Consider the following 18,679-nt stretch of genomic DNA (forward strand, 5'->3'; position numbering starts at 1 on the left):
TTACAGCTTTGCTTTCTCGACTACTTTATCCTCCATCTTCGCTTTGTCCCTCAATACCCTCCTTAGGATCTTACCACTGGGACTCTTCGGGACACTCTCTATAAACCGCACACCACCTCTCAACCACTTGTCCTTCGCGCCTCTACTCTTCTTCACATAATCTACCAATTCTTCCTCTGCTCCATCCTGCTTCACTCCCGCCTTAAGTACCACGTACGCCCTTGGCACTTCTCCCATCGTCTCATGGGGCACTCCAAGTACTGCCACATCCTCGACCTTCGGATGCCCGAGCAACAGATCTTCCAGCTCCGCCGGCGCAACTTGCACCCCATTCACCTTGATCATCTCCTTGATCCTCTCCACAATCTCTATATGGCCGTCCTCATCAATAACTGCCACATCGCCTGTATGGAGCCACCCCTCATTATCATACGTCTCCCTCGTTGCCTTTTCATTCTCCAGATATCCCATTGTGACCTGCGGCCCCTTCGCCAGGAGCTCTCCAGGCTGCCCACGCGGTACCTCCGCTCCATTCTCGTCAACGATCTTTACCTGCGTGCTGGCACACAACTTCCCAACTTTGTGCCCGTGCTTGAATTGCGTGTCCCCCGGCAATGTGGCCGTGATACACGAGCATGACTCCGTCATGCCATATCCATGCTTCAACCCCATCCATGGAAACTTATTCTCAAGCTCCTTGATGACCTCACGGGAGAGCGGAGCTGCGCCAGAGGAGAGACGCTTCACGTGCTTGAGGTCGTAGTTAGCGACTATGGGGTCACGGATCAACCGGATGAGGATTGGTGGCACGAGGAGCATCTCCGGAATCTTGTAGTCGGCCACGGCGGTGAGCATCTTGGGGAGCGTGAACTGTGGGAGCATGACTACGTCGGCATTGACAAGAAGAGGGAGGTGTAGGATATGCACGAGGCCTGTGATGTGGAATAGAGGGAGAGCCGCCAACACACGGTTTAGGTCCGGAGTGGTCACTTTTTGGAGCTGGAGGCATTGGGCAATTACATTTCGGTGGGATATCATTACCTATGATACCTGATTAATCATCTCCTCTTACGAAATCACGACAACTTAAGGAAGAGTGGGAGGGGAGGCTTACAGCTTTGGGTAGCCCTGTCGTCCCGCTACTAAAGCTCAAGAATGCCACCGCTTCTCCATTACCTTTCCCCTCAGGAACTACCCACTCCGGCGTCTGCTTTGCAACCCTCCTTCCCATCTCTACCAGCTGCCTCAACCCCATAATCCCCTCTGCCCTACCTTCCAGTAGGAATACCCGCTTCTTCTCCATCCCTACCCTCTCCGCTGCCGCCAACGCAACTTTCAGCGACCCCGGCAACGTAAACAGGGAGCGTGCCTTGCTCTTCTCCAGAGCATAGGCCATTTCATCCACCGTATATGCGGGACTCGCGCCGCTGACTACACCACCGGCGCGCAGTACTCCGTACATAGCGACCGGGTACCATATTGTGTTTGTGGAGAACAGGGCAACGGTTTCGCCGGGGCGTAGTCCGTAGTGTCGAGTCAGCGCCGTGGAGAGATGCGTAGTGAGCTGTTTGAGCTCTGGGAAGCTGATGCGCGCGTCGGTGGCTGCATCGATGAAGGAACGCGTGGAAGATGCGGGAGTGGTTGCTATTGTTGAAGTAGGGCCGAAGAGGAAATTGTAGATTGTGGACGTTGGGGGGACTGCGGGCTTTCGCGTCAGCTACTAATTGATTAATTGATACTAAACGCTACAGTTTCACAGATATCACAGATATCGCAGGGAAGCAGTACCGTCAATCGGAGGGAGTGGCGATTCGTAAGGCATTTCGAGTGGTCTTTTTGTTTTCAATTGAGCTAGTGATATAATGATTACAGTTACATGAGGAGAGCTCTCCTGAAGCTATTTATCGACCTCAGCTCTCGTCAGCCTCGGAAACTCACATGTAGATGTTGTGGTAGAGCCAATCATTGGCTCTGAGACCAATCAATAACCGAGAGTGAGGGGGCGGGAACTACAGAGTGCGTTAGGCTGCTTTGGGGGTTTTAGGGTGTAGGAGAGAATCCGGGGAAGTGGAGTGCGCTTTGGGAAGGTGAGGCTTGGGTCGTCGGACTGCTGCCCGCTCGTTCAGCGATGCACCTCGATGTTTGCAGTTTGAAGATCTGGAAAACTCCGGTATCGTTCTTTTCGGACTTTACCCTGCGCGCGGTAGATATTACCCAGGCAGTAGGCGGCTCAAGCCAGTTAATGAACAGTATATTATGGGCCCCAGCTTGGTCTATGTAGCATCATACCGAGGTACAATTCCACCTGGCATAGACGGAGCAATATGGCGGGACTCGGCAGAGCGCTGGTCATTTTTAAAGACTCTTGTTCAAACAGAGCTGAAATTAATTGACCCGGTAAACTAAGCCAGAAGCTTCCATTTAGAAATTCTATTCTGCGTGTAAATAGTCAATTCTTCCTCCTAGATCGACGGGTTTTATCTCCAATTGCTCAAATCTTAGACTTCCCGCATCTAGTTATTCCTAGGTTGTGATAAGATAGAATTGATAGAAGTACTTTAGTAGGTTGGGTCCTCTAATATAAATCTCTCCCATATTTGTCACTCCCAATCCCGGTATCAAAAGCTGTTGCATCTATCATTGCCAACCAGAGAGCTTGTTCGAATCCAAGGGTGACTAGAAATACTCTGGGATAGGGCAGCCCAATGTCCTCGGAATATCCTCCCGCGTTCTACGGTCTAATATGCCAGCGAGCTACTGAGGTCATCACCTCACAAAATTTAAAAGCTATGGCAACTCGATGCCCCTATCAGAATGCTTCAAAGTATGCGCAGCTGCAGAGATACAAAGCATTTTACCTCTGAATCTTACCTTTATCCTCGTCAAATACCCGTCGTCACGTGGTCACGCACATGCGGAATTTCCCGAATTACCCACGATCCTTACATCATAGCCAGTTTGGCTTGTTAGGATGCAACAACTGCAAACACTCCTCATCTTCCTTTGCAACTTCCTCTCCCTCCTCTACACAGCGTTAACCCTCACAATGCCGATCCCAATTTATGATTGTGCTGACCGTCGCCCCCTCTTTGGAGGCACTAAGTAAGTCCCCCTACCATATATCATTCTTCCGGGCATTATAATTGGCACTGATATAATATCAAACCAGACCATGGACCGCCTCTGAATGGACCGTGCAAGACGACCGAGTCCGCGGCGGGAGCTCCGTCGTACGTCTCTAGTATCCCGTTGATGGCCATTAACTAACTGTCCACCCCCTCGGTGTGAATATAGTCCTACATGATTCCCTCCCCCGCAGGCACCTCCGCGCTCTTCTCCGGAACCCTCGACACAACCACTCTCGGCGGCGCCGGCTTCGCCTCGCAGCGGACCACCGAAGAGGCAATCTGGGACCTCGCCCCCTACGCCGGCATCGAGCTCGTCGTCTCCGCGCCGCCGCAGAATGACTCCACAACCGTCAAGACCTTCACGCTGGTGCTCAAGGACGTTGTCCCGTCGGCGTACACCGACCGGGCCACGGGCCGGGCGCGCGAGGAGTCGACGCTGTCGTATGAGGCGACTTTCAAGGCCACTGATGGGGCCGCGAACGGTGATGAGCAGATTATCTTTTTGCCGTGGTCGAACTTTAAGGCGACGTATAGGGGGCGGGAGAGGGATGGTGAGAGGGAGCTGGATTTGGGTGGGATTAGAAGGTTCTCGGTGATGGCGAGGAGCTTTTTTGATAATCAGTCGGGGCCGTTTCAGCTGGGGTTGGTGTCGGTGACGGCGGTGAAGGGGACCGGGAGGAGGGAGAAGGCGGGGTTTGTGGATGAGTATGATATGTTTGATGGGGATGAGGATGGGGATGATGGTGTGGAGAGGAGGGAGGTGGGGAATGGGGAGAGTGAGAGGCCGGCGGGTTGGTGGGGGTGTAGGGTTATGTAGAGTGGAGGGGAAGTTAGATGCTTAGTTTTAGTTTTAGTTTTCTTTTTCTTTTCTTTTCTTTTCTTTTAATTTTCTTTTTTTTTCATTCAGTGAAATGTAAGTGATTCTTGCTATGGGTTAGGGGGTCATTGGGTTTTTTCTTTCTTTAAGTGGTACAGGTTGGAGAAATAACACCTAATTCCTAGGAAATTAGAAAATCATTACCCTTGTAATCAGAAAGCCCTGCTGTCAATGATTACGCCGCTAGATTTCTCCAAGGGTCGCGCTCTCATGGCCAAGGCACGTGCACCTGCATCCCAGTTTCTAATTGAGGGCAATGGCCCCCGGACCCGCGGTAGAGCATATCTACCTATTTATGTACTCCTCCTTCTTCTTGTTCTTGTTCATGTTCTTTTTTTCTTTTTTTCTTTAAAATTCCTTAACTTATAAATCATCTTGCTATGTGAATGCCATCCATTACTCCGTGAAATGGGGCTCGATTCGAATTCATGTACAGTATATGTTGCGTTCACAGGTTCGCACTCGATGACGGAACAGGACCCTGACGCCGAGCTGACACTTTGATGCCATCACCAACCAACTTCGCTTCCACCGTTCTCAATTCGTTCCAGAGGAGATACTACGATATACAGAAGATGGTGTATTTAGCGTTTGGGCGCTCAATTGATTGTTTTGTTAACTCTGTACAGTCCTTTAGAGGGCACGCTTAAGTTGTGGTGTAGTGGGCGAAGCGCGATAAGATAACAGGCACCCCAGATTAGAGTTGGAGCAGGGGCATGATCCACTTCTGCACGGTCAGGACAAGACAGATGGCATCATAGGGTCCCATCACCCTCTTTCTGTACCTGTGCTTGATGATGGTGTGCTGGTGGTGATAAGATAGCTTAGGGAGGCTATAATATAGAAATTGAGTAGAGCAGAGCAGCTGGAGTAGAGCAGAGCAGCTGGAGTAGAGCAGAGCAGCTGGAGTAGAGTAGAGTAGCTGGAGTAGAGTAGATAGAGCAGATGCGTAACTAAGGCACAAGACCGCAACGTCCCCCCTCCATCCCCCCATTCCCTTTGTGTATCCTAAGGGTCCGAAAAAATTAATCTTGCGCCATCATCGCCATAATCCTTCGAACCTCACCTCTAGAGCCCCCCCCCCCCCCCCAAAAAAAAAAAACGAATTACCTCTTCTTCATCCCGCCCCTCACTCCTTCATCTCCCTTATCACCTTCAATCGATCCCCTACCTCTCTTTCATCTACCTGCCTGCTCTCTTCCCCATATTACCTCTCCCACCCCCCCCCGCCCATCGCCCCACATCTGAACCATGCAGAGAGTGGCCCTCAGATCATCAGCCCTTACAACGGCCCGCCGGGGTGCTATCCTCTCTCCACGCCGCACAACCATCCTCCCCCGTAATGTTGTCAGTGCCCTAAGATCATCAAGCCTCTCCACCTCCAGCAGCACCAACAGCATTAGCAGCAGCAGCAATAGCAGCAGCAGCAGCAGCAGCTCAGCAGCTCCTACCCCCTCAGGTAACATGAAACCAAAACAATTCACGATAGCACTACTAAGCGGTCTGGTCTTGGCCGGTGCGTGGTACTACAAAGACAGCATCTCGGCCAGTTTGGGTACTAGTAGCAGTCCTTCTCCTCCGTCATCCTCCCCTCGTCCTGTTGTCTCGCAGCAGCCTCAGCACCAGTCCTTCTCAACCTCCGCCGTAACACCCGCGGCAGCAGCCTCGAAAGAATCGGAGGAGCCCAAGAAGGTCATCCTGATCGATAACGAGAGCCTCTACACTGGTACCCTACCTGCCGGCGAAAAGGTCTCGAAGGAGGTCGATAACAGCGGTAGGAAGATTGTGGAGATGTTGTCACCGGAGCAGGCTACGGAGAAGCTGAGGAGGAACGAGGAGAGCTACATCGTCGGCCGGGGACGCGGTGTTTGGAGATACGATGTCGTCCAGGTCCCCAGTAACGATCCCATCGAGGATGACCACGATGAGAAGATTATCGAGGTCCCGCAGACGGTTGTCCCAGTTGAGGGGGAGCCAAGCAGCGATTGGATGTTTTGGGGCGTGTTTGATGGGCATAGGTTTGTAGAAACATTTTTCACATACATCAAGATAGCCACCGGCTCGGTCACGAGACATACTCTACCCTACACGAATTATGACAATGCTAACAATTTCTCCATCACAGCGGCTGGACAACCTCAGCGAAGCTCCGCCAGGCCCTTATCGTTATGGTTGCCCGCGAACTAAACGAAACCTACAAAGCTGCCCTCACCGACCCCAGTGACACCGCGCCCACCTCCGAGGCTGTCGATGCCGCCATCAAAAAGGGGTTCCTCCGCCTCGACAACGAGATCGTTAACGAATCCGTCGAGAAGGTCTTCAAGAATCCCAGCAAGCTCGTCGCTGCTGAGACTCTCGCCCCCGCACTCTCGGGCTCCTGCGGTCTCCTCGCGTTCTACGAGTCCCACAGCAAGCAGCTTAAAATCGCTGTTACAGGCGACTCTCGCGCAGTCCTTGGACGCCGAGGCGCGAATGGAAAGTGGACTGCTACCGCGTTGAGTGAAGACCAGACAGGCTCGAACCGTGAAGAGGAGGCGCGCATGCGTGCTGAGCACCCAGGTGAAGAGCACGTGATCAGAAACGGACGTGTATTGGGAGGTTTGGAGCCAACACGTGCATTCGGTGATGCATTCTACAAGTGGAGCATCGATACACAGCTCAAAATCAAGAAGGAATTCTTCGGTCGTACCCCATCTGCCCTGCTCAAGACTCCACCCTACGTTACTGCGGAGCCGGTTGTCACAACCACACAGATCGAGCCGGATAAGGGCGATTTCCTTGTCCTTGCTACTGACGGTCTCTGGGAGATGTTGACGAACGAGGAGGTCGTTGGCCTTGTTGGTCGCTGGATTGAGGAGCAGCAGGAAGGTGCTACCAAGAGTGGGAAACCATGGTTCGGTGGATTGTTTGGTGGAAAGGATCAGGGTGCGCTGCCCGTTGAGGGCGAAGCCACCGATGCGACCGGTCAGAGACAGCCCATCAGGATAAGGCAGTGGGGAGTAACGGCGAAGGAGAGCGAGAGGTTCGTGTGGGAGGACCGCAACGCGGCTACACATGTGGTCAGAAACGCCATGGGTGGCAAGAACAAGGACCAGTTGTCGGCTTTGTTGACACTTCCGAGCCCGTACTCGAGAAGATACAGGCATGTTATCTTAGGTTGAAATGAAGTTGAGACAGGTAAGCTAATGTTTTACAATAGGGACGACCTGACTGTCGAAGTCATCTTCTTCGGCAACGGCACCGACAAGAGCGGCAAAGTCACCATAAACGAGGAAGCCACCGCAACCAAGAGCAAGGGAGAGAAGGCCGGAGATGTCAAGGCAAAGCTTTGATTTCGTAGAAAAAAAATTAAAATTGTAGCGCTTGACGAGACCATGTATAGAAGGATTTGCTTCTGTTCTTTCTCTCTTTCTTGATCCCCCTCCCTCTTTTCCATCCAGAATAGTTGTGTCTTCTTCTCGCCCTTGTTTCTGTTTTTGGTTGGAGATGTCATGCAGTAACGTAATTCAGAAGCGGAATTGGAGTAATGACCTCAGTTTTATGTGGTGAGTGTGTTTCTGTGTGATCATGGGGTATCACTCACGCTGTTGTGGGTCGTGAACCGTAAGTACATTATACCCACGCCTCGGGAGGTAATACATAAATAGGGAGCATTCAAACTCCGAAAACGTGAAAATCCGCAACTCACTACCAGCGGTAGGTTATATATCGCCCGAGCAATCATCAAGGGGAGGGCACTTCTCCCAAAATGAAACTCCTACCAGACTGTCATAAACCTCCATATCTCCACACCCCGAATACACCTATATTTTTCCCGCCACCCAAGCTTCAAACCCAGGCCATACCGAGCTGTAAAAGTGGTATCGAAACCAACCTCAAGATTGTCCTTCGATGACTCTTCGCATATATACAGTAAGAAACATGACTCAATAGCGGCCCTCCTTTTGTAGAAGCGGGGTGAGTATCCAGCTAATCTACATCTCTTGGAAGCTTAATCCAGGCAATGAGCAGTGAATGAATTGTGGGAGATATTGGTACGTGAGAGCTTCAAGGTAATGTCGAACCGTAATCTCCTCTCGTACCTGGATGGCCGTCACATCTATCAGCAGCGTTGTTTAGAGAAGAGGTGGAAGTGCTAGCTAGTGCAATCTCTGAAAGGCCTTCGATACACCCGGGAGGGCTTCCTCTCGAGGCAACTAGGAGTAGTAAGTGCATATGGCCAGTGGGTCTTCTCCATCGGCGGTTCAGAGCTCATCGAAATAGTCGCTGCCAGTGACTGCTCATGGGGGTACGTCTGACCGTACATGGTGCGTTACATAGTTGTGTGGTGCGGTCGAAGAACTGGTGGTAGTTGTTGGTTGCGCGTACGGTGCTGCGTCAAACCTTTAGGCCTGGTTTTTAGGGCCAAATCCGAACCCCATCCAACAAAACGACGGTTTTTAAAATTATAATGCGTTGTGTGAAAGATTCTGACATCTCTTGCATATATATCTATTGCTTCTAGAGCTACTTCAATAAATAAATAAAAAAATAAATCATTTCCGCAGCTTATGTAGATCGAGTGAGAGTCTATGATCAAGACATGCAGTTTTTTTGTTTGTTTAATTCATGAGACATGCAGTTGGCCGTGTTGCTTACTTCCCAAGGGCCCTACGACCGCGGGCTAGTACGGTGTGTATCTCAGCCTCGTAACTTACAGCTATAATATTGCCCTCTGAACTGATGGAACCTAGTTTGGGGTTTGGGGGGGGGAGAGGGGCGGTGTACAGAAACACTAGCTCTAGAGGGGACGTACCTGAGATTCGGGCTGAAAGACAGGGCCGGCTGTGGACTACTATATGGAGCTTTCTCCATGTAGTCTGAGTAGTTGCTGGAGATTACGGTAGGCGCAGAGGAGGATGAATAGCAATAGTATGAGATGTTTCAAACCAGGTAATAGGTGTGGTCATGGGACTTGTAATTCTGCTCGCCGGTGATCAGGTGGTGATATAATACTACGCAAATACTAGCTCGATCCACGGTAGGAAGTAAGTAAGAGAAGGAACCATAGCACACCGGTTGTGGCGAGGACTGCTGAATCCTAGTGGAAGTCAGTACGGACTTATCCACCTCAATCTAGGGCTAGGTTTTTTTTAAGCCAAAAGAACTATGGCTTAATAAACAATAAACGGCCTACGAGTCTAAATTAGAAACCGTCTATCTTAAGTCTAATATAGCTATAGTGACTACTTTTAATTTAAGAGACCAGATCACCTAGGGGATGGAGACTGCGTTGCTCACTCACCCGCGGGCAATAGCATATTTCCCTGATCTCCACAAACGAGGGTTAGGGTTATTTACCACGAGTGATGAAACATGATTAACCCCCACGATATAGGTAATGAACGGCGAAGAGCAGCAGCCAAGCCCCAGACACCCCCAAAAGAAATATTTCACTATTATAGAGCTCGACTTTAGACAAATAATTGTCTGAGGCTGCTGTATGTATGTCTTACGGATGGCCAATCATAGGCTATCACTCGGATTATGTGCTTATTTGTTGGTTGATTGCACGGCTACGTACTCCCGGTTTCTTATAGTGGTCAACTCCCACTTAATAAGTTCGATATTGGGGCGGGTTGGGAATAAAAAAAACCATCTCTATAGGAAGTAGCTACCCTAACCCTTCCGCCGGCCAATTTACCCCACCTAAATCACTGACCCTACCTATGCCCTCTTCCACACAACCACACAACGAATAAAACCAGATCTCAAATCCTCGCCTACCCTCTTCGCTGTTTCTCCTAGGCCAACCTACCCGTCCCAATCATTTCCATGAATTAAACAAAAACAAAAAAAATCCCAATCATTTCCACCTCCACCCCATACCTATGTACATGGACCCACAATCGTGCCTGGCTCTGCCTGTTCATAAAAGAAGAGGGTGGTGATTTGCGACGCTTCTGGGCGTATTCGGTGGTTATCCCTGACTATCCAATGGTTGGTGGGTAGGCAGCGGCGGCCGGCAAATGGGAGTGTTGGCTGCAAGATGAGGTTGATGGTTGATGGTTGCATGTGACGTCAAAGAGCTAGAGTGGTTTTATATGTGCATGCGGGGATGTATGTCATATAGGTACCGGCGATGTATCTGTACCGCCATGTACCTACTGACATGTACTGTAACGGGACTGGACACGTACAGGGCAACGGTGTACTTGAGGCCACGGGTCGCGGCACTCATTGCAACGTATAGAATCAACGCTCTTGATCCCCACACCGCCTAATTAAAGACTCGGGAGATCTGCACCCAGATGGCCGTGATGGTCGTGATAAGTCAGATCTACTCGTAAATTCATGATTTTTCCGAACACGACTGCTATTGCATACCATATAAAAAAGCGCCAAATCCACCTTTTTGTATGTCATGCAATATCGGTCGTGTTCGGAAACGCTATGAACTTATGCCTAGGGAAGACTATATAGTAACTGATAAAGGCCAGCTACAGGTACTTGGATTCGTGTCCTCGGAAAGACCTCACCAAACAGCAGACGCTTAACTATTATCATAAACATGCAGTTTTACCCACCTGGAAACGTGCAAGGCAAACAACACGTGTGTTTCCCCATAATACCGAGTTGGCACTTGTTTATCCCTCGGATAATCCTCATGAATCATCTTGATTTGTTTAAAAATGGCTACATACCGAGAGGTTCTAAGGCATCGTGCATCTCCGCTCAAATAGAAAAAGGTCAGACCTCACACCCTTAACCACTTTTGAACTATTTGTTTATAAAGGAGTACTTGAGGCTCGCTCTCTCACAACACAGACATTCTGGAAGTACCTATGTGTTTCAATATGCACCCCACTCTTGAAATTAATAAGCACATGGACGACCGGTGCGATGTCGAGATAAGCTTCAAGGAGGCCGTCTAATATGAGACCTGCTGCAGCAGCGTTGGCAGCTGCCGCGGTTAAACCAATCCCTGCACGCCCTTCCATCTCATCTCCACCCTTTTGCAATTAATTTGGGCTTACACAAAATAGCCCGGATATTAAGGAGGATGCAGCTAATTGCAACGAAACCCCGACTTGTACGCGCGACGTTTGCCCCGGTCCGAAAGGCTCAGGCCGATGAAGTCCACTCTACTTCTCGGACCAAATTGCAGTACCAAGAACTGACCGTGTTTGACAAAGTTCCGTCAGACTGCAGTAGTTGTGCCTATTATATGTAAGTAGATGCTCCTGGGCATGGGGGGTTGGTTGTCTTGGCTAGAATTGTAGATTGTCCAATCTGGCGTTCTTTACCAATTCTGCGATTTATTGTATGTGCCAATCGCCCCCCCCCCCTCTTTCTCCCCTTTGTGGCACCTGTGGTTTCTTGTATTTAGGCTTAGTTAATTTTTATATTGGCCGCGGGCAGAAGGCCACTCATCAGTGGTCACTCGGTTGCTGTGGTGACCAGGAACAGAAAGTTTATCTAAACGAATCGAATCGGAATAGCGTACATGACCCCTTTGTGGCACCGCTTCTGGAAGGCTACAGAGGAGATAAAGTGGATTTCCAAGACTCTTGATGATTGGGCTAGAAGTACTTTCTCTCTTTCCCAGTGCAGTGCCCAGCTACTAGAGATGTACCATATCGACTCTAGATTCAGGAAATTAACTGCAAGCGGAAGATGCCGAGTTTAATCTCCTCTCTGCTAAAAGCCCCACCAGCCGTAAAGTGGTAGCTTAAACTTTATCCAGGATGCCCATGCCCGCCCCCCCCGATGCGGTTGCATCATAAATGGTCACTCTGTTAAATTGCAGCACCGCCACAGCCAGCCCAATGTATGCTAGGGCGGAAGTAGCGCTGGACCTCGGTATCCAGATCCGCAGAGAACAACACATCACGCCGAGTGATGTCCCATGAGTCTCTGATGATGGTACCACAATCAATCACCCCCCTCCAATCCCCTAACCCTAGCTACATATATTACATGGCATGGGCACAAGTTACAAATAACATCGAACCGGGGATACCCCCCATACTCTGCCATACCGCCCGCCGCCAAATGACAGTTGACTGGCCCTTCATCACCCGAGAAACCGGGTTTGCGGGTATGTAGGAAAGCGGCGAGAATGGCGGATCGATTTTTTGGATTCCGAGGAGGCGAGGCGAGGCAAGGCAAGCTTTTCTATTTTTTTTTTCCCTTTTTTCTTTTTTCACGTTATCTTTTTCTTGGATTTTAGCGAGGATGGTATTTTTTCAGGTGTGTTTTGGTCGGACAGGAAGGCGTGTCAGGTCAGCTCAGCTCCGCAAAAACAACATACACGTACTCACATGCACACAGCAAGTCTCTATCTACGTCAACATGATGGAACCAAGTACACCGCATCATCCATTGGCACTGTGTTGCAGCGGTAACCCCTGGCTGTGCATCATATTTGTTTCGGCCGTGTTTTGGCTGGAGGAGCAGAGGATGGTGGGTAGGGGAGGGATAGGTGGACAGCAGCCCGTATGTAGAACTAGAAAGTGTGCATATGATACCCACAACACAATAATGGCTATCCTCCCTCCCCCGCCAAGCACGGAGGCGAACGGAGACGGCCCTTGCTGGCCACTGGGGCAAGGATCAGCTTTAGACGGGATTTCTGCGATTCGATTCCCATGGGTGCTTGGCGCGTAGCAGTGTGTGTATCTATGGAGGTACTTTGGGTGAGCTGCAGATGGGCATGTTTACTCTTCGGACTGGGATCATGATCATGGGAGGGGTGGAGAAGGTGCTGTGAGTCTTGATTGCTGGATTGATTGATTAATGGCTTGATGGCTTGATGACCGATAGGGCGGGCCATTGATCCTTCAATTGCGGGAGAAAAAGCGATCGCGAGAGAGAGGGGGGAAATGGGGATTTCTATTTGTAAAGTGCCACTCTGGGTCGGTATGTATAATATCGGTATTGAATGTAGTCTACTGTGCTCTACGTGATAGGTACAGAGACAGACAGACAGCTTAAGACAATGACGGTATTGAGTGCGGTATGATGATGGGTAAAGTGCACTTGTGATATGTATGCGCCGGGTTCGGGCAGGAACCAGACTAGACCGAACACCATGTGGATACATCTATCTTCGATGGGGTAGGTGGTGATAGGTGGCTGCGCGCGTAGAGTGCATACAGTGCCTACAGTGCTAGTGTGCGTAGGTAGAGTACTCTGGTCTGGTGTTTTGTCTTGTCTTGTATGTGGTGCACATGTTATCTCTTCTTTCTGTTCTACCAGTGTATGCCGTGCTAGTCATGCCATGTATGTACTCCAGAGTATGTGGGCACTCTATCATCTCTATGTATACATACATGTGTATAGATAACCAAACATTCCAGCAAACCAGCTCTTCTTGCTAGCAACGATCCGATACGATGCGATAAACGACGATCGCACGCGTCGATTTATATATGGAAAAAGCCTAGGGGGTACGTACTCTACTCTACTCAACCAACTCTACCTCTACATACTCTAGAGTACCAGCCCATCTCTATTCTAGATTATTGGTCCCGATTGACGCAATAATTGTTTTCTTCTTTTTTCTATTACGATGCGGTTCGATTGTAAATAATTACCCGTCTCTCCATACTCTAAATGTTACTCCGGGCCGGATGCCTTCTTCGCAGGAGCCTTCTTCTTTTTTTTTGCTTGCTGCTGCTCCGGAGGAGGATGAGGTGGTTGTGGTGTTCTTGAGCGATTCCACGCTCACGTCGCTTGCTTTCCAGAGGTACCACATGTAGAGACCTATGCGTGTGCGGGCGAGTATTAGTTATAGAGGAACATGATTGCAGGGCGCACAGAGGTAGGGTAAGTAGTAGGCAGGTAATATGAGTATGTAGAATCAACAACTCGTCCAAATTAAGATATGAAAGGGTAGGTAGAGAGCTGTGGGTTGGAGCGCGCAGGGTGGGGGGTGTCAAGATTGTTCGGTATGTTGGAACGTGATGCACCAAGAAACGATAAGCAGACATGTGAATACCACCGGAACGTGACCGCACTCAAAATGAAAACATATATAAATCAGACGAACAGTAGGAACGTGCCCAATAATGAAGGGTTTTATTCCCTTCCAGAAATGACAAACAGAATTTCAAGCAAGGGGCCAAGCGCGCTGAAAGGTACAGTAGGAGGAACGTACTTCTGTAAGGTCTAAACGGCTCCGAGTGCTTGATCATGTCTGCTTCAGACATGTACTTCCACTTGCCCTTACCGCCGCTCTTTAATTTCCCCACGTCACGCCCTGCGATGACGGCCTGGCCGCGCTGGATTCCGAGGTCGCCAAGGGAGAAGACGTCCATTCGTTTCAAACCGAACAAGAGAAACATTTCGGCGGACCAAGCTAGAATTACCGTTAGAAAGATGAACAAATATATGCCTATCCGCCAACTGCGGGCATGCGAGCGGGCATCATTTTAGGGAGCTCTATTGATTGAAAGCCGAGATCTCACGCCGCCAGATCGGCATTATATAATTGGTTTTGAATGAGTGCGGGTTACCCCTCGCATTCCACATCCAGCGGCATGAGCTTATCACAAAGAAGCGGGACTCTCACCTCCAATGCCCCTCACCGCAACTAGCCGCCGGATGACCTCCTCATCGCTAGCGCTAGAGAGTATCTCCGCCGACAAATCCCCGCTCACAAACTTCTCTGCTAATGAGTGCGCATACTCGGCCTTCCTGGTGCTCAGCCCGCCGGTACGTAGGAACTCCTGCGAAAACCCCAGCACCATCGCAGGTGTCGGGAATGTTAACCTAGCATTTTCAAGTGCTGGTTGGAAGAGATGTATGAATTTCAATTTGACGGAGCGCGCCGCGGCGGAGGAGATCTGCTGCGAGATGATACCGCACATGAGGGAGTAGAATGGATCTACCGGCTCCACGAGGCCGGCGGGGGAGAAGAGGGCGCATGGGTGTGATGTGATTAGCGGGGCAAGTTTGGGTTCGACGCTGAGAAGATGAGCTATCCCGGCCTTGAGAATATCACTCGTCGTTGTCGTTGACGGGGAGGAGGAGGGGGAGGCGGCGGATGCGTGTGGCGAAACTGGTGTCGGGGCTAGGGGAGGTGAGACTAGTAGGGCGTTTGTAGCTGTCGGAGACGCAGGGCGAGCTATTGGGACTGCAACGTTTGGGGTCTGGGAGCCTTGGGTGGCCATGGCCTTTGCAACCGCCGGAGTCGGGGTGGTCGATCCATCGTGAGCCAGCCTTGAGCTTGAACTCAAGGCATTGGCGGACGTTGATTTGGAACGTTTTGTGATCCCAGCTTTGGAGGCTTTGAGGAGCAGTGTAAGGTCACCCTTGGAACGGGTGGTTGCGACCATAATGAACCTTCCTCTTCTTTCTTCTGCTCCTATGGATGTATGAGAAATTTGTCTATGGTAGGTAATGATAATAGTATGTATGTATGTATGTAGCAGCGCTTAGGAAGTCGTGAGCTAGCTACTGTAGCTATGCGCAAGTGGAGTTGGTGTTGCCCGGATGCCTGGAGCTCGCGTTGTTTCCCACAGACTGGGTGACTGGGTCCTATGACACCGCCAAGATGGATGGACAATCCCCCACAAAGGGTATGACAAACTCATTGCCCCCGGTCCCCCGGAAAGAAAACCATTGGCCGGTCATGCCTTTCCATAACTGTTAATGAAACATCACGGGACAACTCCAAGAACATCCAAAGTGCCAGAGCGGAGCGTCAAGACTCGAGGATAAAAACTTAAATTTCGTCAAAGGTGTTTCCGTGTGCTTTGTTGGACTAACCAACTACTATTATTAGTAAGGGATTATGGTCTGAGACCCTGAGTTGTCGGAATAACTTGACGTAGAGGAGAGGAAGAAAGAAAGAGTAAAAGAGAAAGGGAACTTTACTTGGTAAGTAAAAAGATCTAGAGAAAGTGCTTGGTACATACGTAGGTAGTTCCTGTACGACTTGCTGTTCTCGTGATAGGATAGGCAAGCTTTCACGGATACGCTGTGCATAATCTCGTGTCTTCAATCCTATTCTGTAAATGTTGTAGAACGTTATGCAGGCCCCATTCCCATCAGACCTTGAGCATTGCATTCAGTGAATTATGTCGGCGCTCGCGTATCTCGTGGTGGTGCAAAAAAGCAATAGGATTGTTAAAACCTAGACAGGCTGATCCAAGATATCAGGTGGTATCTACTGTTCCTGGAAGGCTAGCATGCTTCCCGAAATGTTTGTAAACAATAAATTTGTCTGCCAGACTTTCTAATTAGTTATATGCAGACGATATCCCTCTATAAAAACCGGGAGTTGTGTTTGTAGGTATCTGTATTTTTTGTATCGGATTGATTTGTGAGCAAACCCTAGATTCCTCCGTTGTGCCTTTAGATTACAAGCCTTGAAAGATCTGATTAGAGGAGCCGGGGATTTTCGACATAGCCCCCACGGATTTCCCGTAATATCGGATTCCAGAATGTCATGATGGAAACCTAGCTCTAACCATGTATGTGTTCTTATGTAAACGTCTTACAGTGTCAGATGCGAGATTAGATGTTAATTGATATCAGCAATCAAGATAGGTATTCCTTAATTGCGCTTTTTTGCTTGTACCTGCTTGATCTACTCCACCTCGTTACCTAGGGTATACTGTGTTCACGTGTATAATTTCGCGAACAAGATAACTTCTGTCAAATAATTCTCCGTGTTGCATGTACCTACCTCCTATGTGCTGCTTTAGAGTAGAGCACCGCAAATGACGTGCGTCAAAGTCAGGACTTTCCCAACCATGAATGCGTCCACCCACAAGGACTTGGGGTTTAGAGGCTTTCTCGCGGTTCGAGCGAGATTGAAGATTTCCCGTGGAGTACTGACCGTAAGCCCTACGTAAAGTATGCTTTTCGGTGCATTATCAATTAAGGGGCATATTACCATTTCAAAAACAAGCCTAGGAGCTCCGTTTTTTCCAGCGAGCCGAGCCGTGAGAGAAACACAAGGTTCTGAGAACCATAAACTTTAAATAGTTACTGGCTCGCAAAGCTTTGTAATTCTAACCCCTCCGGAACCGCCCTTAAACAAATCGACAAATCTTGCGTTGTAAGTTGGGAAAGCCCAGCCTATGGTGATATTCGACCGATGCGCTGGGGTTCGCAATGCCACTTACTCTATGGCGGCAACCACTACCAGCCAAGAGCCAGGCTTTAAAACATTGACGCTGGCAAAGACAGCAAGCCGAAATGTTCCAGATCGTGGCGATACCATACCAAAACAATTTCCACAGAAATCGACATTTGTTGATCTCGTTCGAAAAGTATGTATTCTCTCCCAGAGATAGACACTGGGCCAATTCTGACGAGCCCTTGGGGTCTCTTACACTGAAGTACTAAGAGGTAGAGTAGTTAGAGTATGTAAACTTGAAAGTAGGTTTTCCTGGTACTTTGCAAACACCATCATTAATTTCTAGTTTTGTAGGTTCCGAGGTTATTGCACTAGCCACAGATCAACGTTTCGAGCGTCACCCTCCAGGGGCCTCAATGCCAAGGACACTTGGAGCTGGACAGGCACCCATGTGCATTTCGCCTGGATGCAAGCAACGTCGACAGTGGACACGCAAAAATTCGGAGCCAACAAGCAGGGGAAGGGCCCAAGAAACCTGGAATTGACAACCCTCTAGGGGTAGAGTAGAATCAAGGTCGCCAAGACCAATTCCGCTCTCAGTCAAATTCCGGCTGTTTGAGGGGAATTGGAGCGGACTGGCGGGCAAATAAATTATAGGATGGCCACTTCGGGTTCTCCAGCCCGAATCTTGGCAGGGCATCGAATTGCATTTTTTCGGGTTTGGACTTGACGGCAACCGAGCTACTAAGTGAAGGAAAACAGCGGCCGCAGACAGATGGAAGCTATTGCAGGGGAGGTTGCTCTTTCGAAGTATGTAGGTAGAGAAAGTATGTACATACTCTAGACGAACATATCTCTGACTGAACAGGATCCTTCAAAAGGTTTGCCCGCAAGATCGAAGGAGTGGGCACCACTATGAATGCAAGCATGCGGCACCAATATGAACCAATCATCTATACAGAAATGGAATATTTGACAGATATGGCGGTGATCTACCGCCTACAAAGCGACTTCCGTGGAAAGGTGCTCTAGGAATCCAGATCCAGCGGCTGTGGAGACAGAGCTGTGGCAGGCCACCCTTCTGGCCGCTGACGTCTGTTTCGCAATTACTATTTCTGCATTGTATGCCGATACCGTATCATACACACTTCTTACACAGTGAATTGTCGAAACACCCCATAGGTAGATATAGAAGGACTATTTGTAGCGACATAGAGAAACGTTACCCCAAGCCAAGTGAATATGCAATTGGGCTATCTCAATGAGAGACCCTTCAACTAGCCTAAGTATTGAACCCGCGGGTAATGCGAAGGATCGATAAATCAGGATGGAGAAATTTCGCTAAAGAATTTTTTGTTTTTATTTTCGAGGCATGTACCTCGAATAGTTCAAGCAAGTTGATTGAATCTTGGCTTGATGTCCAATCGTAGTAGGCAGCAGTAAATAGTGCCAATAGCAGAATAAAAGAGGATATTTGATACAGATGCACTTGAAGATAGTTCTTGTTTCCAGTTTAGAGAGGCAATGGGTGGGGGAGCAGGTGGATATCACGGTCCTTCCAATCAAAGACCCCTGGCATATGCCGGGCTTGCTCGCATTCCG

General features: G+C 49.4%; 4 protein-coding genes across 4 annotated transcripts; 2 read left to right on the forward strand and 2 right to left on the reverse strand.

Annotated features, from left to right (window-relative positions):
* H6S33_008771 (uncharacterized protein) lies at positions 1–1,822 on the reverse strand (the record flags this gene model as incomplete). Its single annotated transcript, XM_044840230.1, has 3 exons — positions 1–1,041; positions 1,115–1,698; positions 1,789–1,822. 3 exons carry the CDS (start codon positions 1,820–1,822, stop codon positions 1–3), a joined length of 1,659 nt encoding a protein of 552 aa, XP_044687627.1.
* A 1,224-nt stretch (positions 1,823–3,046) lies between these two features.
* Positions 3,047–3,945, forward strand: H6S33_008772 (uncharacterized protein; the record flags this gene model as incomplete). The annotated part of the gene is made up of 3 exons (XM_044840231.1): positions 3,047–3,102; positions 3,170–3,230; positions 3,295–3,945. The coding sequence occupies 3 exons, from the start codon at positions 3,047–3,049 to the stop codon at positions 3,943–3,945; spliced, it is 768 nt and encodes a 255-aa protein (XP_044687628.1).
* Positions 3,946–5,256: 1,311 nt separating this feature from the next.
* On the forward strand, positions 5,257–7,337 carry H6S33_008773 (uncharacterized protein; the record flags this gene model as incomplete). Its single annotated transcript, XM_044840232.1, has 4 exons — positions 5,257–5,464; positions 5,540–6,023; positions 6,131–7,129; positions 7,205–7,337. The coding sequence occupies 4 exons, from the start codon at positions 5,257–5,259 to the stop codon at positions 7,335–7,337; spliced, it is 1,824 nt and encodes a 607-aa protein (XP_044687629.1).
* Positions 7,338–13,605: 6,268 nt separating this feature from the next.
* Positions 13,606–15,326, reverse strand: H6S33_008774 (uncharacterized protein; the record flags this gene model as incomplete). The annotated part of the gene is made up of 4 exons (XM_044840233.1): positions 13,606–13,662; positions 13,718–13,752; positions 14,147–14,347; positions 14,561–15,326. 4 exons carry the CDS (start codon positions 15,324–15,326, stop codon positions 13,606–13,608), a joined length of 1,059 nt encoding a protein of 352 aa, XP_044687630.1.
* Positions 15,327–18,679: the final 3,353 nt, after the last annotated feature.

Source organism: Morchella sextelata (genome assembly GCF_020137385.1).
Source record: "Morchella sextelata strain SCLS chromosome Unknown scls_28, whole genome shotgun sequence".
Taxonomy (NCBI): Eukaryota; Fungi; Ascomycota; class Pezizomycetes; order Pezizales; family Morchellaceae; genus Morchella; species Morchella sextelata.